This window comes from Microcebus murinus, chromosome 2, assembly GCF_040939455.1.
Source record: "Microcebus murinus isolate Inina chromosome 2, M.murinus_Inina_mat1.0, whole genome shotgun sequence".
NCBI lineage: Eukaryota > Metazoa > Chordata > Mammalia > Primates > Cheirogaleidae > Microcebus > Microcebus murinus.
The window spans coordinates 72,092,704-72,108,582 of record NC_134105.1 but is presented as its reverse complement, the minus strand read 5'-3'; the positions used below and the strand labels follow the sequence as shown (position 1 = coordinate 72,108,582).

General features: G+C 39.2%; 1 protein-coding gene across 3 annotated transcripts in view; it reads right to left on the bottom strand.

Moving 5' to 3' along the window:
• Window positions 1-1,155: 1,155 nt before the first annotated feature.
• Window positions 1,156-15,879, bottom strand: part of LRRC8D (leucine rich repeat containing 8 VRAC subunit D) — a 114,526-nt gene continuing 99,802 nt past the window's right edge. For all 3 annotated transcript variants that reach the window (XM_012790857.3, XM_012790858.3, XM_075999790.1), the window contains exon 3: window positions 1,156-4,546. In XM_012790857.3, coding sequence (XP_012646311.1) covers window positions 1,968-4,544 — 2,577 coding nt within the window. In that variant the 5' untranslated portion in view covers window positions 4,545-4,546 and the 3' untranslated portion in view covers window positions 1,156-1,967. The remainder of the gene's footprint in view (window positions 4,547-15,879) is intronic.

Sequence of the window (15,879 nt, the reverse complement as noted above, 5' to 3'; positions counted from 1 at the left end):
CAGGTGTGAGCCACCACACCTGGCCCATCTGGGCTGTTTACAGGCAGAGTTTCTAAGTACAAAACATCCCTGAAGCTCCTCTTTAAGTTCACCCTCACCCCTCCTACTATTCATTCACACAGATTCTACACACCCTCTATATTACAACTGTAACTAAACATTTCTGTTACAGTTCCACAAGTAATATTTATCTCCCCACTTTGCTAATATTAATGAAAGCTGAGACAACTGGAAGATGTTTATGTGGGAGAGAATTTGCTTATATCAAAAATTGCCATTGTTCTTTGATTTTCTAAACTTGAGGTTTTTTGTTTTTGTTTTTAATAAGCTAGTCCCTTACTTTAAGCCTTATGGGAAGAGAGAGAATGACCAGGATGCTAGAACTGGGATCAGCTCCTAATTCAGCTATAGTGGCTGCAGCGTTTTCCATTAGTGATGGTACTTCTCAGAGGATTTATAACCTTTACAATAGGCAAAGATGCACCTCCATTGGCCACGGGCCAGTACTCCCACCAGAGTTCAGTTTTTTTTGAAGAAAGCAAAGGGATGAGTTTTATCTTTCCACATTCTCTGCAGAATCCTTCAAACTATGCTTAGGAGCAACAAGAGAAAGTCTAGTGTTTCATTAAGTGAGTCCAGTCTTGTACTGAGAGGACACTACTTTGTCATCCAGAGTGCCAAACATTTTTTTCCTCTTGAAAAAACACCCCTGAAGGAGGCCTATGAAAACACCTGTCAACTAATAGCTAAATAAGTGGCAGGAAATTTTTTAATTTTTTTGAGACTGATTTAGATACTTTGTAAGTTAGATAAAGGACACTGTCATCTAAAAAGTGTATATTCTGCATCTTTACAATCTGGTCTTTTTGAAAAAAAAAAAAAGAAAAAATATTTATATAAAAAAATTTAAAAAGTGTATATTCTGCCAGCATTTCTCTGGACATGACCCTGCCTAGATGCAGACAAACACAGGAAATACAGCCTGTCACTAAAATAAACAGGGAAAGTTAGAGTTTTCCAACTCCGTGAACTAGAAGTCCTATTTTTATTCCCCACTATCACGACAGTGGAAAACACAAAAAAATAATGCTTGCTTTGATTTTGTATTACCTTCCGAATAGTGATGTTGAAAAGCTGAGTTAATCAATTAAGTCATTAAAATTTTTATTTTGGTTATAATTGAATTTATTTTTAAGAAACTTCTTCTATTATTGGCAACCCTATACTATTGGTAGAAAATTATACCATATAATCAGAACTCCAAACTATGGGAAAAAAACTATTATTAAGGGATGTGTTAGTTTTTCTTGTTACTATTCTTAAAAAAACAAAAAACCCAACCCTCCAACAATCCACATACCTTTACTGCATTCAGGTCTTCAAAATTATAAATCTACAATATGGGATTCTCAGAAGCAGCAGTATCAGTCAACTATTATAAGAAGTGCTTATTTGAGGTGCTTTAAATTAAAACAGGAAAGAAATCAATCTTTTAGCAAATTTAAATTTACAAATTTGGACCTGATGTATCTGTCTTTAGTGGTCTGAATTAAAGCAATAATGTACCAATTAAGCAAAGTAAATCAAGATACCTCAAAAAAGGTGATATAGTAAGAAAATGTCAATTTAATCATTTACTTTAGCAGGCAAGCAATTTGTAAACATTCAGTAGCGGCAGCATCCAAGTTACAAACAATTTAAAAAGAACCAAGATTAGTGATTTTAATTTTTCCTTCCCTTCCCCCAAAAGAAAAAAAGAAAAAAGAATTGGAAATGAATGACTTAAAACCCTACAAACATTGAACATTCAGTTACGTCTTCTATCAGCCTTCTATGCATCATCCTCTGTGTTTTATTTTAAAAGATGTATCTACTCCTAAAATGCATTATCTTGCAATAACTTGTACGTGAGCATTTGCAATTTAGGAAGTTGTTCCTGCACATGGCTGTGCACGCACTATCTCAGTTTAAATCCCATTTGCAAAGGGAACATTTATGTCTTGGTTCAATGCTTCTTTGACTTCGAGTGGCAGGGTGTCAAAAAGGTGATCTTCCACAACAAGCCCGCTTTTCTTGAGCATTCGACACTGGCCCAGCTGGGCTGGCAGGCGGTCCAAGCAGTTCCCCTTCAGCTCCAGCTGAGTGAGCTGGGAGAGCTGACCAATCTTCTCTGGGAGGGAGGTGATGCAGTTTTGCCCCAGGTTCAAAGTCCTCAACTTGACACATTTAAACAACTGTTTTGGCAGAATGTCCACTTTGTTCCCAGTGATATGCAAATGCTGCAGGTTCTGAAGCAATCCTATATCTATTGGAATCATTGAAATGTTGTTGTAGCTTACATCTAAGCATCTGAGTTTCTGTAAACTAAATACTGCCACTGGTAAGGATTCGAGCTTGTTGTTAGAGAAATAAAGTGACTCCAAATTTTTGACATGGGTGATGGAGGGAGGAATGGTAACAATTTTGTTATGCCATAACTTTAAACAAGTCAGTCGTTTTAAATGCTGGAAACTGATGATTTCTTCAATTGTGCGTATGTTATTTGACTTTAAATCCAGTTCCTGTAAATTAGAGAGGCTGAAAATAGCATGTGGAATTCTCTCTAGTTCACAGTTCTGGAGTTCCAGCTCGGCGACATTCATCATTTTCTTAAGGCTGTTCAGTACCAAGAGTTTAGTGCCGTCATTATGAATGACTAACTTTGTAAGATGCGGAGCTACATCTGTGATGTTGGAGGGAACTTTGGTCAAATTGCTCTTCACGTGGAGAATCTTAAGGTGCCGCAACTCTCGGAGAGATTCAAGTCCTATCATCTTGTTGTTTTCAGAGTTCAAGTTGCCTATCAAGTACAGCTCTCGAAGGTTTTTCAGCAAATACACCCAGGCAGGAATTTCAGCCACATCAGTGAACTTCACGTGAAGGCATCTCAAGTGATCGCGAAGAAAGCTAAAAGCAGTCTGTTCAACTTTTGCAGGGCAGTGGCAGAGGTGGAGCTCTTGGAGATTAGTCATTTGAGAAATCTTAGCAGGAATTTTAGCTTCTGGAATCAGTTCAAGCTTCAACACATCCAAGTCTGTGAGGTCAAAGACAGCATCGGGCACTCCCGACAGCATGAACAGATGTAACTCCTGCTTGTCCTGGGCATTGCGTGATACGTGCTGCCTGAGTTTTTCAAATGTCCACTCGTGGTTCAAACTGATTTCCCTAAGTTTATTTTCACTCACTTCTGACAAGAACACACCAAAACGCTTGGAATATAGCTGGTCATACTGGTCTACCATGTGTAGAAGGAACGCAAAATCGTTTTTGACATCTGGAATGTCACTGAAACTGCTCTCTTCTCTGACCTTTTCAAAAGAATATTCCTTCAAAGGTATCCTGAATAACCAAAAGAGAGTATAGAGGCAGATAAAGCCATAAACACAAATAATGGATATGTAACTGATGAGAAGCTTTTTCAGCATGTAAGCCATGTTGTGGGTGCACTCAAACACCTCATAACCGGTCAGGTGCTCAACTTTTGGCTTGCAGACGTGTTCAAAGCTGATTGCGTTGACAAAGTTCGCAGTATAGCAGAGAATAAAAATGAACTTGGCTGTTTTGATAACTGTTTGGACTACATACAGTTTATAGATCAAGTCACTATCTTCCACATGGGCACGGAACTTCCTGACTTTCTCAAACAGGGCTTTGGCCTGTTCTCCATCTTTTTTATCCAGGATGGTCATGCTGGGAACCTCGATCACAGGCTTCTCTGCTGAAAATTTGAAGCCGGTTTTGTTGATCATTGGAGTACTGGCACTGGGGCTCCCTTCATCACTGCTGGTAGACACGTGCTTTGGTAGGGTTTGGGCACCTGTTATTCTCTGCTTGTTTTCCTCTGAGTCTTCACATGCTGTCTCAGACAACGCTTTTGTAGTCCAAGGGGATTCAAAGCACTTTCCTAATATTGAAACAAAATGTTCTACTTTTGAGCATGTTTTGGGATATTTGAACCAAAAGTTGCTACTGACCATGAGAATAATAGTATGGATAAGAGCAAGGTATGGAAAGTATTTAGAATACCATGGAAGGGCCAGATGGTAACACATCTGATTAATAAATACATATTGCTGAAAATCCAAGTTTGTTTTTCTGCCTGTTGGATCTTTCTTCTCTTTCTTTGCCTCCTGATTTGGAACTGTGAAATCTGTGCGAGGATATGTGGCTCTGAGAGGTATGTCAGGTGTCACAGAAGATGCGCCAAAGGAAATGTCATTTGTTGTCCGCCCATCTTGGTCTTGGCTGGTGGCTGCTTCTATCTTCGGGATGTCGGTGGCGACATCGGCATTTCCTGGTGGTGTGTGTGCCTTTGAATTTACAGGAGATGGCAATACTGGCAAGCAGACCACCTGATCTTTGGTAAGTTGCATGGTTCCTGCAAAGATGGCTACCATCAACATAACAACAGCCAGGTAATCCATAAACACATCCCACCATGGTTTCAGGATTCGGTAAGTTGGCTGAATGTCATTAAGTGATGCAACTTCTGCAAGGGTAAACATTCCTAGAAAACAAGAAAACAAAAGACAGTATTACAGAGATGCAAGTGAAAACAGTAAATAAGAAAAATCCTATGCCTGCTCCAAATTAAAGTTTTCTTATCCAGGTCCTATCCTTTTATTCAAGATAAGAGTGTAGCAAGAAATAAACTAAAAGGAACATTTATGATGGTCATTTGTTTCTAGTAGCTTTTCTCTCCTCAGTGCAAGAAAAGAAAAAAAAATGAGTAAGAATTGTGTTCTAGGTAAGAAATAATGATAGCCTGATCAAAGTCTACGGTGGTTACTGGACCTTGAAACAGGATGACAGCAGGATGGCACTGGTTGTGGACTGACTTAAGGTTAAGACTGAAGTTCTGGAGTATGAGGATGGGATGACTACTATTTTGTATAAGTCAAAATTGAAGGGCCTATGTACCCTGTTAAACTCTGGATTAGCCTTTATATTCCAGACTTTGTTCTACCACTTACTAATGGTGCGATTTCCTAAGCCTTGTATTTCCTGTTTGTATTACAGAGATGAAAATGTCTAAGAGTCCTTGGAAAGGTCAAATTAAGTTAATGATTGTAAAGCTCTTAGCACACCCTCCGGCCACAAGTAAGTATTTGTTAGCTGTTTATGTTTGTACTAATCACCCTGGTGGAAGTGTCCACGGACAGTTGAAAATTAAGGGTCTAGACCAGGGGTCCTCAAACTTTTTAAATGGGGGGCCAGTTCACTGTCCCTCAGATAGTTGGAGAGTGCGCACTGTGGGCTTGGAACGAGTCAGCTGCTAAGCAGGACAGGCAGTGGCAGCAAAAACACCCAGAGAGCCAGATAAATGTCCTCAGCGGGCGGCATGTGGCCCGCGGGCCATAGTTTGAGGACGCCTGGTCTAGACTTTAAGAGATATCTTAGTATACACACTTGGGATTTATCAATATATGTAGCTGAAACTCTGGCCCTCGATTCAGTGCCTATGGAAAGCATGTGGATTGACTGAGAAGACCCAGGAGGGCATGAAGTAATCAGCGATGTCAAATGATGCCGCATAAGTCAGGGCTCGAAGACCTTTGATCTTCACCAAAGCAGGTGACCCTAAAAGCAATGAAGGGAGCCCTGATGCCAGGACAGATGAAAATGTGGTCACCATTTACTATCACCTGGCAACTTTATAGTATTGGAACTAGTGTCTACAAATAATGAAGTATGAGGGCAATCATTCTGAAGGAACCAAGGAAAACCACAGTGTGTAGAGTGGCAAGTAATAGGAATGGACTTCTATAATCATGTCCATGAACCAAATGTTTATCTTTTTGAATTTTAAAAGAGCATTACTACATTCTGCTTCCTCAGGAGGTTCTCAGGGTTCCAATATTCATATATAAAATGACTCATTTCTTTAAAAAACAAAACAATAAAAGGCAAGGCAAGGACCCAAGATTCTGAGAATGCATTTAATTTTTCACAGGAAGGATGAAAGATAGATTTTTTATCTATTCATGCAAAAGTTGCCTGAAATGCTCTGTTGAGGAGCATTCTGGGCTGACTCTGGCTTCAGTAGGAAAGTGTTGTGACTGATTACTAGTGTCTTTTCTAGATGACATGATGGATAGAGGTGATATTAGTACTTCAATTCTGTGCATATGTTTGCGTGTGCGCGCTCTCTCTCTGCTTTAAATTAAACTGAAAATAAGGACCTGTTTTTATTTTTTCCAAAATACATATCCTTCCACATATCTATTACTGTATAGAGCAGGTATATATCTTAATAAAATACAGTTAAAATTTATTCACTTATAATAGCAATTCCCACATCTGTAGTTAGTTTAATTGAAATATCTCATGTAAATAGGTAGATGCAAGCCTAAGAACTCCAAATATAAAATTGTTAGAAATCACATGCCCAGACTTCAGGGCTTAAGTGTGAAATGACTGGTATCCTGTCTTAGTTAAAAAAAAAAAAAATTACCAAAGAAATAAAGGAAGGAAAAATAAATATCTGTACCTGTGCAGGAGAAGTGGAAGATAATATGCCTACTTGAACCCCTTTTATTCTGAGCTCCTGTATTTTGTGTGGGTTTTATATTCATGACTGGCTTGGGAATTTAAACAGGAAGAAAGGGTACTAGAATCACAGCAAGCCAAACCAAAGGAGAAACAGCTCAACCTCAGGTCATTTGGGCTCTTCAGTGCCTATCTAGAATGCACAAAACACAGCACTGAGCCACAGGTTACAGAGTGACTCTTACTTCCTGTACAAAGAATGGAGAATACATCTCGCCTACGTTTATTCCTGACCAAGAAATATGGTCACAGCCAGGGACAATGGTTTTAAAGGGTTATTTGCCTGGGTAACAGAAAAGAAATAGATTTTTTTGCACATAACATTTATTTCTAATAGGATTTTTCTTTACTCTTCTAATACAATCATGCACCACATAATGACATTTTGGTCAACAATGGATTGCACATATGATGGTGGTACTGTAAGATTATAACGAAGCATAGAGAGAAACCTGACATACAGCACTAGATATTGGCATTGCATATTAAGTAGGAGAAATGAGGCTGGAGCATTTAGTTTTCCATATGAAAAAAATATATAAGTAAAAATATATATACCATCTAGGTTTGTGTAAGCACACTCTGTGATGTTTGTCCCAGTGATGAAATAGTCAAATGAGGCATTTCCCAGAAGGAACCTCTGTGATTAAACAACACATAACAGTAGTTGTATTGGGTTCTAGAGAAGCCAAGATGTTTGGTTTGGAGGATGGAGGGGAAAGTGAATGTTGAAAGTCACTGTACTAAGAACACTGGTTACTTGTCTTTCATACCTTGCTTATTACTACTGGTTTCCCTGCCTCCGGTTTTGACCTCTTCCAATCCATCTTCCACCCTGCTGCGGATCTTTAGGCTAAACCTCCACTCCCCTCCTCTCCTGACTCTCCAAGCTCTAAATGGGTAACTTCTTCCAGTATGTCCAACAGGCCACTCTCTCCCTTATGTTCAGCCCCTCCTATACTTTCTTCCCTCTGCTCTGAATACTTCCTCCAGACCCGCCCCCTTCACTAGGCTCTCAGTTTCGCTGGCCTTTCCCAGAAAGCCTTCCCTGACCCCAGTCTGGGGGAAGTGCTTCTCCCAAGTGCTCTCCCAGGGCTCTGTACCTCCACCCACCACTGTCCTTACCATACTGTGTTTACTTGTTAAAGCTGCCACTAGCTTATCAACTCAATGGGGACAGGGACCACGTCCATCTTCCTTCCTGGTCCTATATATCCAATGCCTGACACATGGTAGATGCTCAATCAACAAAAGAATGTATGAGATCTTGATCATCACCTTTGGCATCATAAAAATTCCTTGAGGACATTTATTAACTGTATACATATGGCACTGAGCAGAATAGTATTTTATTAAACTGAATTGCTACCACAAAGCAAACTGGGCCTATGTAAGAATAAAAACTCTAAGCCAGGTCTTGGCATAAAAATAAATAAAGGACCACACAGCAGAGAAATTGTTGGATCCTTGTAACCAGCCATATCCTGCAGTTGTCAAAGTTTCAATGGTGGTTTTCAAGCATCTTGTACTTGAGGATGGCTTTGATCCCAGGAGAGAGAAAAGGCTGATCATTTCCCAGTGGAGGAAGAAAAAGATAAAAGGTAGGGGGCAGAGAACACAGCAGTAGAGTACTGTAACTTCATACATGGCTACCAGCTTGGGCCCCCATTCCCTGCAAGCAGGATAACAGCAAGTAACAGAACAGAATGAAACAAACAACTCCAGCCTCAATGAGCTCCTCTCCTCCAGCATGTTGTCTATTCTGCCACCCCTACCCAGAGTTTTATGCCCTTGTCATTTCCTACAGCCATTTCTCTTTTTCATTTCTGTCTCTTATTTATTCTCTAAGTCCCAGCTCAAACACTATCATTCCTTCAAATTCCAATCATATTGTCTAATCATGACAATGTTTCTTCTAATCCTGGTCTCTTCAACTAGATCTTGAGCTCCTGGTGGGCAGAGACTGTCTTATTCCCCTTTGCATCGACCATGCTCTACTCTCACCCCTGAAGAACACAGAAGGCATTTAATGATAATAATGACGATGTTACTAACAGTAGTTACTGTTTGTCACCATCATTCTGTATACCGAGCGCTGCTCTAGGAGCTTTACATCTGACATAATCCCCTGCTTTTGTACAGAGCACGTTCCTGAAAATGAATGTAGGAACGTTTAGTTTCAGATTTGGGAAGCTACGGGAATGGCTCCACTTCTAAAATGCTATATGATGTTACAAAATCCACCAGAATTAATTCCAAAAATTAAAAAGACAAACAATACCAAGTGCTTGTGAGGACGTAGGAGCAACTGGTCTCTTAAATACTGCCAGACGGAGTGTGAATTTCTGTAACCACACTGGGAAACTTTTTGGTATTATCTACTGAAACTGAACATACGCATACTCTATGACCCAGTAGTTCCATTGCTAAGTATATACCTGTTAGAACCATGGTACATATTCATTAAAAGACATGTACGAGAATGTCTGTAGCAGCATTATTTATAATAGCCCGAAACTAGAAGCTATCCAAAATGCTTATCAAGAGTAGAACGGAAAAATATAAAACATGATATACTTAAAAAAATGGAATATTGGGCAGCAATGAGAATGATATGGTTACAAGGGTGTGTTGAATTTATAAAATGTGGTCTGTACACTGAGGCCTTTTTTGGTATGTATGCTTTCACTTCCACAAAAAGTTAAAAAAAAAAAAAGTAAAAGAAGCTGCAGCTGAAACAGCTGCCCTAGGAATGTGCTGTGGTAGCAATGAGGCTTTGCCTCTGCCCTGTCCCAAGGCACATCTAGGGTGGCTGGGGTCATAGGTCAGCCAAGCCTGTCCCCTCCCCTCGCCATCCATCTCCCCAGCCTGAGAGAAGGGGCCTCCTCTTCCTGGGGTACAAAGGACTGATTCTATCATAGAAGAGGGCACAGAGGTAGGAACATACAATGTTCGAAAGCTCTGGCTGGAAAAAGTTGAAAACACACATATGGAACACAGTGGAACACTGCCCGAATCCCATTTAACCGTCACGACATTACTCTAAGCTGCCAAAGTGTTATTTACCCTTGACATATGAAGAAACAGACTCACAGAAGTTAGGCTGTAGAAGTCAAATAATTAGTAGTGGAATCTAGATTTAAAATCCTATCTAAGGCCAAAATACATGTTCTACCAGATTACACCGCCTCTCTTCTGTATTTCTCATGTTTGCAGTGCCTTACAGTTCCTAAACTACTTTCCCATAACGAGATCTTGACTGACTTTCACAATAATCCAGTGATAGGTGTTGCCACTGCCCAATAACATAAGGAAACCTGAGGTACAAAAAGATTAAATGACCTTCCTGAGCTAATTAAGCAAGAGAGCTAACAGAAGCTTTCATCTCCACGTTTCTCTTTCTCTACCACATGTCATCCAACGGCTGTGTTTTTGGCTAAGGGCTGGCTGTTGAAGGAGGCTTCTCTCTATTGTCCTTGGCTTTGAGGAGACAGAGCAATGAAATTATGTAATCACCACCATCTCTAAGGCAATCTTTCAAGACATTCCTGCAGAATTTAAGAAAACCACCAACCCTGTGCCAGGAATCATGGAGGGGAAGGCAGAAAAGATCTAACATAGTCCTTACCTTCAAGGGGCTCCCAATCTAATGGGAAGTGATAAGCAATGAGTGTGCAGTTACAGCACAGAAAGAAGATTGCTCTGACCTGGTTAACACAAAGTATAGGAGATGTATTGGACAGAGCAAGCCAATGCTGCTCTGCATGGGAAGTTGGGAAGACTCCCTAGAGAGGTGGTTTTTAATATGAGATAGGAAGGAGAGGTGAGACATGAAGTGGTGAGGGAGACTAGGTAATACAACTTTAGCTGAAGAAACAGCAAGTGCATCAGCACATACATGAGAGAAATGATGTAACAGAGAAACTACAAATAATGTTAATGCTATCCCAGTATTAGCCTAGTATACTCCTATGCAGATATCACATCTTATGAGTAAGCCAATGGATGGAAACCAAAGCATGGATGTACAGTCTTAAAGTGCCCAGGCCACGAAGCAGGAAACCTGTACTTTCCTGTAATGTCAGCTTCTAACTAGCTCTCATCTTGAATACGGGACTTGAATTAATGTATCTGCTACCCTATTTTACCCAACAAAAATGGGGATAATGACATGTGCCCTTCCTATCTCCCAGGGGGTGTTTCACCATTAACTGAATTAAAGACACAATTGCACTTTGAAAAAAAGGTGCTTTTCATGTATTGTTTATGTGTATATATGAAGTATATTAAATACACATTCACATTATATAGTATATTATGATCCTCAAGTGACTTCCTAAAGTGAAGTCAATGTAAAAGGAGATCTCCACGCAGCTTTCTGAATTTCACATCTTGAGTTTAATTTCCTCGGTGACTCAGAACTCAGAATGGCTAAAATGGTTACCACAGGATTTGCTTTTGCTTTTTAATTTGAGGAATGCATGTTTAGTATGTATTAATAACATATATTCTTTGCTTTCTCCTTTATAGTAAGTCTCCTGCAAAGGACTTAAAGAATTACGAGGAAGTGGATTTCACATTTCAAGGCTTCTCTTTGTTGATGCCACAGATGAAAATCAGCTTAACATTCTTGTAAGCAAACATTTCTCATGAAAGTGAAGGAAGCTTTTTGTACTAGAACTGAAAGGGGGAAGTTATGCACTTTGGTCGGACAAAACTGAATCAGAAAATAACAGGGCTGAATCTAAATTCCTTTGTGACTATGATCCTGTTTTCTTATCTGAATGTCTAGTCAGCAGTAGTGGAATAAATCAATAATAAATAAACCAGGTTCAAAAATTAGAAACTATAATGGTCGGACAATCCTGTGAACAAATCTTTGAATTTTATGTATACTTTAAATGGGTGAATTATATGGTATATGAATTTTATCTCAATAAAACTGCTACAACATAGAACCTAGATCTCAATCTTTTGCCTAAGCTGTCCTTCAACAGAAATAGTGAAAGTAGATACGGTTGTATATCCTATTATAGGTATTCATGCTAGACTACAGTCTATGTTCAAATATGCTTTTAAGTGAATGCTATGTTCTTATTATTAGATTGAACTGATCCTGGAGAAAAATCTTATCATTTTACTTATCCTCCCTGAGTATCCATCCAATCCTCATCTTGATAATAACAACTACCTCACAGTGTCATGTATTAGGAACACCTGGTCTGGCACAAAGCCAACCTTTAAAGATCAAAGATGTTTGCTGAATCTGAATGCAAAATAAATAAATAAATCATCAAGAGAAAAAAGCAAGCCTGTTTTAGTCTTTATTTTATTTTATTTTTTTTTGAGACAGAGTCTCACTTTGTTGCCTAGGCTAGAGTGAGTGCCGTGGCGTCAGCCTAGCTCACAGCAACCTCAGACTCCTGGGCTCAAGCGATCCTTCTGTCTCAGGCTCCCAAGTAGCTGGGACTACAGGCATGCGCCACCATGCCCGGCTAATTTTTTCTATATATATTAGTTGGCCAATTAGTTTCTTTCTATTTATAGTAGAGACGGGGTCTCGCTCTTGCTCAGGCTGGTTTTGAACTCCCGACCTCGAGCAATCCGCCCGCCTCGGCCTCCCAGAGAGCTAGGATTACAGGCGCGAGCCACCGCGCCTGGCCCTGTTTTAGTCTTTAACTAAAGATTGATTAGATCAATTTCTTGAATTTTGAACTAGCATGTGGCACTGTGTACACAGAGTAATCCTGAAATAAATGACTGATACAAATTTGTCATTCAATTTCATTCTTTTAGAAACAATTAAAATTACTTATATACTACAAAGAGCACAACTTGCTCAAATCTTGCTCTTTGCTCCCATTAGCAGTGTGAATGTGGGTAACTTAGTGTCAGTTGGAAAACATATTAATGAGATTGTTACTAGCAATACAGCAAAATTACAGCATTTTAACAGAAGAATACAATCACCTAAATTAAAACTTTAAAAGTTAGACCGATCTGCAGTAGGAGGTCTTTAATACCCCTATTAAAATAAGGAAGCCAAATGGCTTTGAAATGATATTTTTAAAAAAGAATTTTATGTATGAAGAAACAAATGGCTTGATTAATCAACCTAATACTTAATTTTTCACATAGGCATGAATTTCCTACCCAATCAAATATCAACTTTCATTTTCCTTCTGTAGAAAAAAATCAATCAGTTTTCTGGGTCAAACTGAGCAAATGGGAGTACATTCAAGCGACCTGTGAAGGTCAAATTCTCATATCCTTTATTGAAATAAATCAAAGGAGAACAACTTAAAGTTTATAAAGAGCTGATAAGCTACACCATTGCTACACTAACTCACCCAACATTCAATATACATATAAATACATGTGTAGGTATATACAGACTCACACACCACCCTCAAATCAGATATCAAAAATTCATACGCTTAAAGAAAATAACATGCTTCAGATGCAAAATGGGAAAGAAGGTATGATTTAGTTTTTTCCAACGGTCCTCTGTATTATCAGTATTACATAACATTTTGGTTACATTTTATATCTTTGCCTCTCCCTAGCAAGGGTTAGAGGTTCGCCCTTCCCCTCCCCAATGCTCACCACATCCCTCAGATGTGGGTCTCCCCCCAACCCGATTATACTTTTTTTAAAAAAGTAGTCCCCTTCTAACACTATTTTGGTTTAAAAATAACTGAAACAAGTTTTCTAGGGAGAAAAAGCCCTAGATTTTTTTTTAAAAAACACTTCTTATACAAAACCTACGAGTACTAAATTTTACATTGAGCAAAATCCACCCATTTTGCTAACCATCACAAGCTTTTTATAAATCCATTCAACACTTAAAAGAAGAGGTCTACAAAAAATTCAGAATTTGTGAAATATAAAAAGAATTTTACACAAAGTATACTTTAATGTCTCTTTGGGGGTTTCTCCTTAGAGTACTGCTATTCACAAAGAAAATTTGCTTCAAAGCTAAGGAACAGAACACTAAATACATGTTAATAGGTCTAAGGCAAAATATCTTAGAAATTAACAAAATGTATTAAAACATTGCTGTGATTTTTCTTGCTTTTTCTTCTGACTCTCAATTCTAAATGTCAAGGCCCACATTTGAGAGCTTACAAATGAGATCTTATTGATGGAACAATACAAAAGAGGCTCCAGATCAAGGGCTTCCACATTTATTCCACACAATCCTACTTTCTTCTACAAGTTATCATTAGCATTCCCTTAACCATGAACTCAGGCCAACAGAATTTCACAAAAGCTTTAGCACTCATAGGCCCCACTCAGTCTACCTTCCATTAGAAACTTTAATATTTACAGAGTATTTGCCACATGCTATAAACAGGTTCTGGGGATTAAAAAGGGGAATAACTTTTTTAAAAATTAGAAGATGCCCTTACTGAGAAAGCAACCTAAAGGAAACATAAAGACCTCAGGATAATGACAATGGTCTGATCATTAGTCCCTAAAGGAGTCCAGCTAATGGACCTTAATGAAGGTTCCAGAGAAAGCCACCCCAAGCTAAGAGTAAAGCATTTGGTTTTACCTTTATGATCCTAACTTCATCCATTTTACTTATGAATCAGCCAGTAGGATTTCTAAGAGAAGCCTTCCTTGCATTTTTAAATCCTCTGCTTCTGTCCATCTGTAAGATGGACATTTTAGATCAAAACTCTTAAGTTTACTCCCATTTAATATTATTTCTTTATAGTATGCCTAAAATTGGGCTAAAAAAGTCAACTAGGATGGCGCTCCCTTGAACCCTAGCAGGTTTCTGTGGTTTCAGGAAATTTGCAACATTGTTTTACAGTTATTTTAGGACAGAGAGCCCCTTAGATCATAAACCCATGGATATCTGCTCTGGATATGGACAGCTGGGAACCTGGCAATCCTTATTCCTGGTTTAGTATAGATTACTGGAAATCACCTGAGCACCTTGCCCTGGTGCTTATCTTACTAAGCTCAAAGAGTTCTTAAAGTTAGTATGAGAAAGAAACTCAGATAACGATTCAAATTCTAATCCTTTGATAGGTAGCTTATTTAGTTAAAAAGGCTATTACAATTTATTAGAAGATTCTAGCCATAAAGACTAAAAATGAATGCAAACTCAGACAATGGTTGCTCATAACACTTGCAGAACTGTCAGTTCTGTATGTCTCTGTGGATTTATCTCTCTCTGTGGACTTGAATTCCTCCACCTAATGAGAGTTTTCTTTTATTTGCATACTCCTAGGGCATGGCACAGGGTAGGCGCTTAAGAAAGGTATTTTTTTGTATTTTTTTAGACAGAATCTCACGCTGTTTCCCAGGCTTGAATGCCATGACACCAGCCTAGCTCACAGTAACCTCAAACTCCTGGGCTCAAGCAATCCTCCTATCTCAGCCTCCCTAGCTGCTGGGACTACAGGCATGCGCCACCATGCCCGGCTAATTTTTTATATATATATACTTTTAGTTGTCCAGCTAATTTCTTTCTATTTTTTTAGTGGAGATGAGGTCTCACTCTTGCTCAGGCTGGTCTCGAACTCCTGAGTTCAAATGATCCACTTGCCTCGGCCTCCCAGAGTGCTAGGATTATAGGTGTGAGCTACCATGGCTGGCCAAGAAAGGTTTGTTAACAGAGTGAATCACACAGACCTATAACAGTACTCAAGGAGAGGACTCAGAAGGCACTGAACCTGAACCAAATACTGGCAGTGAGGTCACTATTATTTATGCCAAAGTCAAAATGATCAGCTTTGACAGGAATTTTCCGATGTCTAGAAGGACAACATATCACAACTGTTTTTTTTTTTTTTGAGACAGAGTCTCACTTTGTGGCCCAGGCTGGAGTGAGTGTCGTGGCATCAGCCTAGCTTTCAGCAACCTCAAACTCCTGGGCTCAAGCAATCCTTCTGCCTCAGCCTCCCAAGTAGCCGGGACTAAAGGCATGCACCACCATGCCTGGCTAACTTTTTGTATATATATTAGTTGGCCAATTAATTTCTTCCCATTTATAGTAGAGATGGGGTCTTGCTCTTGCTTAGGCTGGTTTCGAACTCCTGACCTCGAGCAATCCACCCGCCTCAGCCTCCGAGTGCTAGGATTACAGGCATGAGCCACCGTGCCCGGCCATTACAACTCTTTTTAACAAGTTATTTGGAAGCTAACTGATTCTCATTCTAATAGACCATCTGCATACAGTCTGATTCATAATTAAGCATTTCTTAGGAAAACAAAGCAAAAGTAATCTTGGGCATATCCTCACTAAGAGAGAAAATCAAGATCTGATTCCTGAAG